At 38.1% G+C, this 12,027-nt stretch overlaps 2 protein-coding genes across 2 annotated transcripts in view; one reads left to right on the forward strand and one right to left on the reverse strand.

The window, feature by feature from the left end:
* The first annotated feature begins 1,149 nt into the window (after positions 1–1,149).
* Positions 1,150–6,449, forward strand: LOC107675250 (L-lactate dehydrogenase A chain-like). The gene is made up of 7 exons (XM_016469528.1): positions 1,150–1,312; positions 3,507–3,680; positions 3,791–3,964; positions 4,067–4,184; positions 4,681–4,741; positions 5,649–6,176; positions 6,306–6,449. Exons 1-6 carry the CDS (start codon positions 1,165–1,167, stop codon positions 5,874–5,876), a joined length of 903 nt encoding a protein of 300 aa, XP_016325014.1. The 5' UTR covers positions 1,150–1,164; the 3' UTR covers positions 5,877–6,176; positions 6,306–6,449.
* A 2,292-nt stretch (positions 6,450–8,741) lies between these two features.
* The window catches only part of LOC107675265 (tumor susceptibility gene 101 protein-like), a 17,069-nt gene continuing 13,783 nt past the window's right edge, over positions 8,742–12,027 (reverse strand). The window contains exons 8-10 of the mRNA XM_016469547.1: positions 9,881–10,083; positions 9,543–9,782; positions 8,742–9,444 (exon numbers count right to left, since the gene is read on the reverse strand). Coding sequence (XP_016325033.1) covers positions 9,355–9,444; positions 9,543–9,782; positions 9,881–10,083 — 533 coding nt within the window. The 3' untranslated portion in view covers positions 8,742–9,354. The remainder of the gene's footprint in view (positions 9,445–9,542; positions 9,783–9,880; positions 10,084–12,027) is intronic.

A 12,027-nucleotide genomic window follows, 5' to 3' on the forward strand; every position in this document is an offset into this window, starting at 1 on the left:
ATTTGGGGAATTATTATACAATTGAGGTATTAATAATTGGTTTTAAGTAACCTTTTTATATTATCTAAGTTACAGATTTATTTTTAAAATGAATTGAAAAAATAATAATAATTGATTTTAAAATAAACTGAATAAAATTAGACCTGTTAAATGACCTAAATGACATTTATTTTAAAATCAATTGAGAAATTAATATGAAAATAAATGGATTAGAATTAGACTTTTTAAATGATCTAAATGACAAACTTTTCATTGTAACAAAGGACAGAAATGTGCCTCGTGGTTACTACAGATGCTCGGTGAACCACGATTCTGTTGTAAGCAGTGTGGGGTTGAATCTGGCTCCCAACGTTTCCTGTCTATCTTTACTGTTTCTATAAAGAAATGTGGTGAAAATGAGGAAAAAGACAATTTCATTAATATGATTAACAAATTAATATAAGGGATATGAGATTAATATAATGTAAAAAAATCTTGTATAATATAACTTGTTTGTTTGCTGGTTTTTATTGTATTTGTTATACTTGTATTTTTTTTTAATTGTTTTTGCCATGAAAATAGCCTAAGATGCTGACATGGCATTAAATTAAAAAAAAAATACTAGTACTTCTACTACTACTATTCCAACAACTTCTCTGATTTTAATAAAATTAACAACTGGTAAAATTTTACACCGTTTGTGTAGGTCCAAATGAAATAAAATACCATGTGTCCAGTTGCTCCCATAACCTCTAAACAACAAAAAAAATGTATGGAATGAAAACCTCGTGATTCCTGTATCTTTCTTGAACTATCATGTTTTTCTCCTGAATTCTCCCTTTGGGTAAAGCTGCTGTGGCTCAAGGAAATAACACCGGCTTTGAAAGCTTTCCTGACCTTTGAACGTAGAGCGATTTCTGAATGAGAAGGAAGGCCTTGAACCTCCAAGAATAAACATGATCCCCATATCTGGAGACTAGAGTTTGCATCACACTTCAGCTCTCTGCATTCTTCCATTGGTGTGAAATGCAGTTGCTAAACCTACAATGCCATATATAAGAAATATAGTGTAACTTCAATTTTACTTTTGAATTGAACGGGTAATAAAACTAAACCCCAAATTCAACATTCACCACTGTCTGCTGGCCATTAAGAGGTGGATAGGAGTGTATTCTCAGTAGAGGAATGTTGAAGTCAATGCATGTGTTCGTGCAGGATCTGACGGATGAACTCGCCCTAGTGGACGTGATTGAAGATAAGCTGAAAGGAGAGGCTATGGACCTGCAGCATGGAAGCCTCTTTCTCAAGACGCACAAGATCGTGGCGGATAAAGGTCAGATTTCAAAATCTACCATTAAAGGAAAATGTGAGGGGGTTGGGTGGGGGGAGTTAATTTATGGTTGATGATAAGGAGCAGACCGTTCGATTAGTGCTGATGTGATGATAAAATGTACCAGTGAGGTAACCTAGATTCAAAATGATTAGTATTTATGTAATGGAATTACAAAATTGTGGACTGTGTAAAAATAATTATAAGCAGCATTCCGTTATTTAAAAGGGAACTGCATCTTAATCCGTTATATAAAATGTTTTGAAAAGGGAAAAAAAATGTAACAAAAGTGATGAATAACTTACCAGTTTTCTATGAGCTAGAAGAATCCATATCCCCCTAAATGCCCAGACCGATCGACGTGGTAGCATCTGGTCTAAAAAGTTGCATTTGAACACACTGCAAAGTCTACGGCCAACTAGCACGCATGTTCTGTGCCTGTGAGAGAAAATAACTCCGTACCAGCAGGTGGCAGTAGTTTGCATTCATCATTTAACAAGGGAAACCGGAAGAGCTAAGACTAAGACCTTAAACAAAGCTGCACTTGCATACCATTATCAAACCATAGATAAGAGCTCTTGACTTTTGTTACTTAGTTTTTCTTCTCGTATAATGGTTCGCTAAACTGAACGGCCAATCACAGTGATCTCTCTCAGCAACAAGTTTTGCCGTCAATGTAACATGATCAGTCGTCTAAAAGGCCGCCGCTGATGGTCTGTAGTGCCAACGGTGCGGAACGCAATGCAAAATATAGGATAGACACTCAGCTTATGCTCATCACGCAAATCGCATAAAAGACTTGATTAACGTTCACAGTCGTTTCCAGTAGATTCTATGTTGGCATGTTGCTAAGCTAACAAAGTGCAAATGCACAAATATTGGGTGCAGTTTTAATTGGATTGATCTCTTATATACAGAATAACTAATTTGAACAACTCTTTATGCACAGCAACTCACACAAGTGCTCATGACGTGAAATGCATAAAAGACATGATTAACGTTCACAGTTGGTTCCAATTGTTTTAACACAGGGGTGTCAGACTTTTTGTTTCATAAAACAAGTTTACCAAATAAGCCAACTAACTCAAGTGACAAGTCGGACTAACTGAAATAAACCTGGCTTATTTGGTAAACTTGTTTTATGACACCGGCCCCAGATCCAGCTAATCAAGTGCTTCAGGCTTATTTGAAAACTACATGGTTTGTGTGTTAGGTTTGAGCAGGGTTGGAACTAAACTCTGCAGGGCTGCGGCCCTCCAGGAACTGAGTTTGACACCCCTGCCTTAACAGAATGATTTCATAAATTGTATTAACTTGAGAAATAATTTTGAAGCCACTGTACTATAAATGTCTATTCGCACCAAGAACAAAATGAAACCTTGCAGGTGAAAGGTCTATTCAGACTAGGAGCAAGACATAAAAGCACTCCCATCCTGTTGTATAATGCACCTTAAATATTATTGTCTTGTTGTTTTTCTTTCCAAATGACGAAAGAAAATATCCAACAATTTGTTAAAAACAACCTTTCATTACAGAAAAAAATGAATTTTTTGCCAGTGTAAACTGGTCTGTAGGAGTTCTTGTAGGAAGTCTAAACCTAGGTCTTCAACCCTGCTCCTGGGACCAACTGTCCAGCAGAGTTTAGCTCCAACCCTAATCAAACACCTGAACCAGCTAATCACGGTCTTCAGGATTGCTTAAAAATCACAGACTAGGTGAGCTGAAGCAGGTTGGAAAAACTTTACAGGACAGTGGGTCACCAGGAGCAGGGTTGAAAACCTAGTGTCTAAACAAGGGGTGACCAATCCTGGTTCCTGGAGATCTACCTACTTGCAGAGTTCAGCTCCAACCCTGATCCAATACACCTTTCCGTAATTATCAAGTGCTCCTGAAGATCTCCTTAGCTTGTTCAGTTGTGTTTGATCGGGGATGGAGCTCAACTTTTTGCAGGGAGGTACATCTCCAGAAACCGAATTGGACACCCCGCTCAAAACAAATATGTGCAACTATTTAGTCTTGGTGCATTTTCCAAAAACATCGTACGCATAATCAAATCATAGAGACCAATGGTGCCAGTGGTTTCTACGATCTACTTAAGCTTGGTCTGAACAGGCCTTGAGAGCGTGTTTTGACAGGAATGTAGAAACCAAGGGAACGTGGGATCTTTCCGAAATTGTTCTTTCCATGTGATTTCCAGACTACAGCGTGACGGCAAACTCCAAAGTGGTCGTTGTGACCGCTGGAGCCCGTCAACAGGAGGGCGAGAGCCGCCTGAACCTCGTCCAGAGGAACGTCAACATCTTCAAGTTCATCATCCCCAACATCATGAAGTACAGCCCCAACTGCATCCTTCTGGTGGTCTCAAACCCAGGTATGTCATACCTAGGCTGACATTACGACGGAACGTCCTTTTGTGCTCAAAGGTTTCAGTTGACGTCATGTAGCCTCCAAGACCGTAAACCAATGTCGTCTTCTCTTCAGTTGACATCTTGACCTACGTGGCCTGGAAGCTGAGCGGTTTGCCCAGGAACCGTGTGATCGGCAGCGGCACAAACCTGGACTCTGCTCGTTTCCGTTACCTGATGGGAGAGAAGCTGGGCATTCACCCATCTAGTTGCCACGGTTGGGTCATTGGAGAACATGGCGACTCCAGCGGTGAGGACTGCAAAGATGATTGGGAGCACAGATGTGCTGCAAGAGCACAATGAACACCAATCATTTTCTTCGTAAAATGTAAACGTCCTCTTTCTTTTATAGTTCCTGTGTGGAGCGGAGTCAATGTGGCTGGAGTGTCCCTCCAGGGTCTGAACCCTGACATGGGAACAGATAAAGACAAGGAGGACTGGAAGAGCGTCCACAAGATGGTGGTTGACAGGTGAATAATTTGTAACCCACTAGACTTCCATACAGTGGTTTAGTACACTAATAATAGTCTTAGGACGACATATAGAAAGATTTTAGGGAGAGAGGCCACGTCGTTTTTCTTTGTTTATATATGATCTCTAATAGACGTGTACTCGGTGTTGCCATTAGAAAGCATATAAATCAAGTCCTTGTGTGAATGCATTTAGTCTGGACTCATGGTTGTTTATCTGTGTTTAACATAAATCTGGTTGACAGGTGAATAATTTGTAACCAACTAGACTTCCATACAGTGGTTTAGTACACTAATAATAGTCTCAGGACGACATATAGAAAGATTTTAGGGAGAGAGGCCACGTCGTTTTTCTTTGTTTATATATGATCTCTAATAGACGTGTACTCTGTGTTGCCATTAGAAAGCATATAAATCAAGTCCTTGTGTGAATGCATTTAGTCTGGACTCATGGTTGTTTATCTGTGTTTAACATAAATCTGGTTTGTATTGGCAGTGCATATGAGGTTATTAAGCTGAAGGGCTACACTTCCTGGGCTATTCTTGGTCAAGGTGAGGTTCTCTTGTTTATTTCTGCGTGACCAGCAATCTTCATTAACCAAATATTGTGAACCATTTTTCTAGTACAGAGTGTGTGTGTGTGTGTGTGTGTGTGTGTATATATGTGATAAACTCCATTCCAAACCGCCATCTAATGACTACATGGGCAGCTACCTTTTATGGCAACATCCTAATCCAAGTGAGGATATATATATATATGTATGTATGTGTGTGTGTGTGTATATATGTGTATATGTGATAAACTCCATTCCAAACCGCCATCTAATGACTACATGTGCAGCTACCTTTTATGGCAACATCCTAGTCCAATTGAGGGAGTTGAGAAGCTCTTCGTGGACAGAAACTCCTATGCAACACTAACTTAAAGCACACCGAAGAACTGACTAATGTTCACAGATGGTTCCAGTATCATAACAGTTGGATCTTATGTTAGCATGTTGCTAAGCTAACAATCTTATGTACCGAGTACCTGATCTGAACAACTCTTCGTGTGCCACAAATAGCACTCATTATGCAAAGAGCATAAGACTTGGTCGACACTCATAGTAGGTTCCAGTACATCTTACATTAGCATGTTCCTAAGCTAACAAAGCACACACACTGGGTGCAGTTTTAATTGGATTGATCTATCTTGCGTACGAATAACAACTCTGAACAACTCTTCATGGATGGCAACAAGTGGCACAATTAGCGCTCATGACGCAAAATGCATAAAAGACCTTCAGATTGTCCGCTATTTTGGATGAAATGCTTCTCCGAGTTTGTCACGGTGCATTCTGGAATTGAATTGTATTCAACTATGACGCTGCTTTAGGTTAGGCCAAAATGACATTATCTATCTAATAAGGCAGAATTTCATTTGGAGCAGCCTATGATATCTAAAACTGTTGGTTAGGTGATTAGCCTGCTAAGTTTTGGAACCGTGCTACAAAGGACAATTATCTGACACTTGTTGCATATTCACAGGGAATGCATGGTGTGAATGAAGAGGTCTTCCTCAGCGTGCCTTGCATCCTGGGTAACAGCGGCCTGACAGATGTTGTCCACATGACCCTCAAGCCAGAAGAGGAGAAACAGCTGGTGAAGAGCGCTGAGACCCTGTGGGGCGTTCAGAAGGAGCTGACCCTGTGAACCACGGTCTCCTCCCAAATGTAGCTAGTGTCACAAATTACAAACCTCGAGTCCTGCCTATCTTTCTCCTGACCTCATAAATCTCATTGCCTTTAACCAGATATCTCCACGCGTCTCAGACCTTCAGATTGTAACGCTCCTTATTTTAGCTGCAGAGGAGAAATAGTTTATTCCTGTTGTCTTGACAAAGATCATCAGCCTTTGTAAAAGTGTCTGTGCGTATTATTGTATATTCAACAAAGAAGCACTTGTGAACAAGGTGATGTGCAATTTGAGTCTCTTATTTTATTCCATTGTGAGGTCAACTAGCATCAGATCATCAGCCTTTGTAAAAGTGTGTCTATGTGCGTATTATTGTATATTCAACAAAGAAGCACTTGTGAACAAGGTGATGTGCAATTTGAGTCTCTTATTTTATTCCATTGTGAGGTCAACTAGCATTCCGTACTTGTGTCCTGCGTCACGCAATTGATCATTTCAACAAGACCAACACGTAAAACCAAAGCTACGAAGTATAAGTTTTATGAAATATCATGGTGTTTACATGTACAATAAAATTATGTACATAAAAAATCAGCTCAGAAAACTACCAATGCTGGAAAATCGTATTTTTTTTTTTTGTGAGCTATTACATTTTTTTGGCAGGATTGACATCAAAATATAAAAAAGAAATGTGCACAATAGTCCTTATTTGTTAAACAAGCAGAACAAAAATCTGTAAATTGGTCGTAAAACTTGTGTAACTTTTCACATTGAGATGAATGCAATGATTTGTCCTAGAATTTTTACATTCAATTTTGAATTTCTACATTTAAATGCTACAATTAACGCAAGAATGGTTTAACAAATGGTTTTAAACTGTTGCATAGAATTTGTTCCAACAATTTAACTTGGAACTGTTTTAAAAGGTTTGTTTTATGAACCGTTTTGAATTGTCATGTTAAATTTAATGCAATGGTTTTACCTTTGCGTGGTTTTACGAACAATTTCAAATTTCTACATTAAGTGCAACAAGTAACTCAAGAATGGTTTAACGAATGATTTTGAATTGTTGCATTGAATTTGATGCAACATTTTAACTTGGAACTGTTCTACATTTTCAGTTCATTAAATTTGACAACTAACACAAAAACGGTTTTATGAACTCTTTTGAATTGTTACGCTGAATTTATATGCCATGGTTTCTACTATATGCAACTATTTCGAATTTCTACATGAAATGAAACCGGTAAGAATGGTTTAACGAATGATTTTGAATTGTCGCCTTGAAATGGAATGCAACGGTTTACCTTAGATTAGTTTTACAATCAATTTTGAATTGCTACACTGAATGCGAGTTAACAATTTTTAATTGAATGCAACAATTTGCATAAGAATGGCTTTACGAATGAATTAAATGGTCCATTTAATAACATGACAATACAAATAACTGTTTACATGCAAAGAGAAATTGACTTCATGAGCAGAACACAGTTTAAGACATTTTAACATCATAAACATTGCTTGATTGTGCATGTAAACGCACTCAAGTTAATGACTTTGCGTGACTTTGTACTGAAAGTCAACCACAAATGCACTGATTGTCTACCGGAAAAAGCACTTTTACATAAATATCTTGGAATAAAACCTTTTACAATGGCTTAATTTGTTCTCAAATTCATTGTAAATGACCGTATAACACAAAATCATGTTGAGGTGTCCATCTACTTGTAATTTGTGTAGGTGTACACCATATGTATCAGCTGGAAACAAAATGCTGTTGTCAATGTATTTTTATTTCTGTCAGTGTTGGTTCATAAGAGCAACGACACACTCCCAGCCGTGTGGTGATGCACAGCGACGGTTAAAGCTGTTACTTGAAGCGTATGATTGTAGAATTGAGACGCAGCCCATGACTGAATGAACATTTTGAACAAAAGCTTCTATCTGTCTCTTTGTTCTGCAGGCTGAATAGAAATAACAGCTGTACAGAAACAAACTGGGTTAGTGGACCATGTTGTCTAACATCTCTGTCAAAAGTTTACTAGAGCATTTCAGGTGCAGGTAGTTATATGGCATCAATATCAGGCCCGTCTAGAATTCAATACCTCAAGGTCAAAATACAAGTTAAGTAATAAATCAGTGGCACCGGACAATTATTTATTACGCACACTTGATGTGAAAACATGATGCAAGATGCTGACCATTCACAAATCTATCATGATTCAAGATCATGTTCTTTTATTGATCTGCCCGACATCATAATCTACAGCCTGGAACAAATATTAGCAGATAAGGGGGTAAAGTCTCACTAAGAAACAGCAACTAAAGTCTTAAAAATCTCATTCCCATCCCAAACGTACATTAAAACAACTGACTGAAATGCAACAGGTAAGAAGTGTTAATTTGTTTTTAAACGTTTGTAAGAATAAAAAGTTTTAAAAAATTTAATTAAAGTACAGTACAACAGTTTATAGCTTTTCAGTTTTCAAACATTAGTCACAAACCAAACTTTGTGTAACAACATACCAATAAATCTGGAACAGCAATAGTTCCCAATTGCAATGAGATAAATAATAAATTCAGCAAAATAAATGTCATAAAATTGAAATATGGAACCATAAGTCGTCACTGTTCTCCATAAATTGGGTGAATCTCGCAGAAACTATCAAGAAATTACATATTTCACCCCAAAATCAAAAGAAGGGAATTAGTAATATTTTGCATAAAGAAAACTTGCATAAAGATGTTTTTTTGCATTGTGATAAAGCACATTTTCCCTCAAATTCTCATTGTAAAGAAAAATGTAATTATAAAATATGTTTAAAATATCTGACCTATGCTGGTTTTAATATAAAAAAAAAAATAATCCAAAATGTTCGGACTGGATTATTTTTATTACTGTATTACAGTATTGACTTTTTCCCCTCTTACTTTAATGAGAAATTTCGGGAGTAAATGTACCTATTTTTCCCAAATTTTTACTTAAATGTACTTAATATTTTACACAATGTAAAAAATCTTAATAGTCCTAAATTTTTTCTGCAGAAAATTTATATTTTATTTATTTTGAGGTGGATGTTCCTGTGAGATTCACATAGTTATGGAGTATGACAACACTTTGAAACATCCATATCCACATCTGAGAGCAATGTCCTCATACACTTCCCGCAGACGTCACAGTTTAAAAGTTATCACTCTGTACGGTTAATAACAGTAGTATCTAAAGCCAAAGACCCAAACGCCTGCCAGTTTAACACAAGAAGCTCAAATGAAAGAAGGAACAAAGTCTACGACGTCTCATTTACTTCTAATGCTCCGGTCTTAGCGTTCAAATATCGTACCCATTTTGCCTTTTCCAAATCGAGAAAATAAAGTCAGGTACAGAAGCTACAACTCTCACAGAAGTAAAAGATCATAAACAGCTGAACTCCCACTGACATACCACAGAGTGACTAGATCCGAGTCTGGCACGTGCGATCAGAGCTGGAGCGCAGGGTCAGTAGAGGTCACTGAGTCCGGCCGTCTTTCGCGCTTTCTGCATGAGCGCTCGCAGCTGGAACTGCTTGCGGGACAGCAGACGCACATGCTGAGGACAAACGGGGATGTCAAACATAACATTACTAAGAATAGTAGAATAAATGCCAAGTTTGTGCCAAAACTTGCATTGTAGAGGGACAAACTGACCTTGAGGAAGACCTCCAGGTCGATGACTCCTCTCCGCAGGGCTTCTCCCAGGTAAAAGATGGTGTCCTCTATAGCGTTCTCCTCTGCGTACAGGTTCAGGATCTGCTTGTAGAGCGGGGCTGTTGGGATGATCACGTCATCAATGTCATTGTTTTCCGACTGGTTCTCCATCTTCTCCAGAGCTTCGCTCAGTTCCTCGTCCTTCTTCTTGAGAAGCTCAATGTTTCTGTCCACCTCAGCCTAAGATCGGCACAAAAACACATCTAACGTCATGCTTCTTCAAAAACAGTGTGATCTCAATGGAGACCAACCTATAGAGCAATAGCAAATGTTCGTACCACTTCCTGGTCCAGGCGGGACACCATGTCTTCCAGCTTCTGGTGTCCTTTCTTCAGGTCTTCCTCAGTTCTCTTCAGGGCGTCCAGCTCGGCTTGTGCTCTGTCCATCTCCTCTTTCATTCTCCAGCGCAGTTTATCGCTCACGGCTGAGATCAGCGATGCTCGGATGGTGTCCTCACCGATGGTACCATCATGACTTGGACCTGGAAGACAAAGACAAATTTATTGCCAGTGATTTGGGGAATTAAATGGTCAATGAAAAGCGACGCTGATACAGCACAGTGCTGCGAGATCCAGTGAGAAGCATTCCAATTCTGCACAGAATTCTCTGTTATAAACAGAACAAACAGCGCTGATGTTAGGGCTGTGACGGTCGCCATAACCGCGCGGTGGTCTGTTGCCAACCGCAGTAGTGCACGTGACGTCACACACTCCACAACAAGCATAAAATACAACGTTTTGTATACAAGTGTAATAATAGTGAGTTGCAATAGAATTAGTTATTTATAGCATATACCATTTAGCTGTAAATTGTTTTATTTAAACTATCACAAATGACCTGAAACGCCATACACAGCTTTCCTTTAGTTTGAGCGCGGGCAAATTCCAGTTTATTCTGCATTCAGCAAATTAATTTCGTGTTGAGCAATGGACCTTCTTGGGAAAACCAAATACTATATAGCCGATCTGGAGCCATCTATAAGACTACTACAAGAGCCATCTCCATTTATGGCACCCATCCACGTTTGTACAAATGTCTTCAAGTTCCCCTGAGTGCAAACGCCTGGCTTGTCAGGTAGGTATTGGTGAGGTTTTCTCCAAACTGGCCAAATACAAACGAGACCGCGATAAATGGAAGATGCTAACAAGAAAGGTGGCAACGTAGACCGCGATTCCTATTCCAAAGCTATTTGCGAAAGGAGGCAATTGATCATTGCTTACGGAGGTGGATGCCTGCTGTTTGGAAACGCAGTTGTATAAGACAATTATACAGAAATATTTAGATGACAGACTTTGCTCGGGCATTTCAGAACGACCAAAACAACATTTCAGATGCTGTGCAACGAGATCGGTCCGCTGGTTAGTCAAGTTATCCCGACCCATCCTGCAAAGTCACATGACTTTTTTGATGCGCTTTTGATGCGAATTTATTCAGTAAATGTGTTTCCATCTTAGTTTATGCATATTTTTTCTTATCGGATAAAAAGTGTATCCTACTCAATTGTGCGCACAAGTTTTTTTATGTGCATTTTTATAATTTATGCACATCTTGGCATTTCCATCCAGCGTTTTTTATGCAATATTTCAAAATGTGCATAAAAATAGGTGGAGGGAAACATAGCTACTGAGGCAAGATACCCTTTCTTAGCCACGTTTGCTAAAAAGTATCTATGGATTTGCGCAACAAGCACACCATCTGAACGAGTGTTCAGTGCGGCTGGAAACATCGTAACACCGGACAATATCAACATTTTCGTTTTTCCGTCAAATTTTTTAAAATCTTTATAGAAAATCCAAGGTAGGCTTAAAGCATTTATGTTTACATACTAATTGTTATCAGGCCTTTGCAAGTTGTTACAAATTTTAACATTTAACTTTCTTATTTCAACTACTTTCTTTTTAATTGTATTATTTATTTTATATTTATTTTAGTGTTTTGCAGGCTGCGTGTTTGCTGACGGACGTGCTAAAATAAACACGCACATTTGTTAATAGATGTTTGAGCCTCATTTTTTTTTTTTTTTGTGTTTCAAAATTATATATATAAAATTTATGTAAATATTTAATTATATATAATTTTTATATATGAACTATACCGTCGGTAGTTGGTTAATAAAAAATCTGCCACCGTCACAGCCCTAGCTGACGTAGAAAACCAGAAGTAGTGACGCGAACTATAACCACGGTGTTGTGACAGAAACAGTTGAATGTTATTACATTATTTATTTCAGGGTTTGTACAACCTTTTTCAGAGAAATTCAAGCACTTTTCAATGACTTTCAAGCATTTCATACAACTATTTCCAGCACTTTAAATCTCTAAAAAGTATAAATGTATATATATATATATATATTTTATTTTTATTTTTTTTTTTTAAAAAGCTGAATTTGAGAATATAGCCACTGAGATCATGCAAAAGAGCTGCA

The sequence above is a fragment of the Sinocyclocheilus anshuiensis genome, unplaced genomic scaffold (assembly GCF_001515605.1).
Source record: "Sinocyclocheilus anshuiensis isolate Anshui unplaced genomic scaffold, SAMN03320099.WGS_v1.1 scaffold532, whole genome shotgun sequence".
NCBI classification, from domain to species: Eukaryota; Metazoa; Chordata; class Actinopteri; order Cypriniformes; family Cyprinidae; genus Sinocyclocheilus; species Sinocyclocheilus anshuiensis.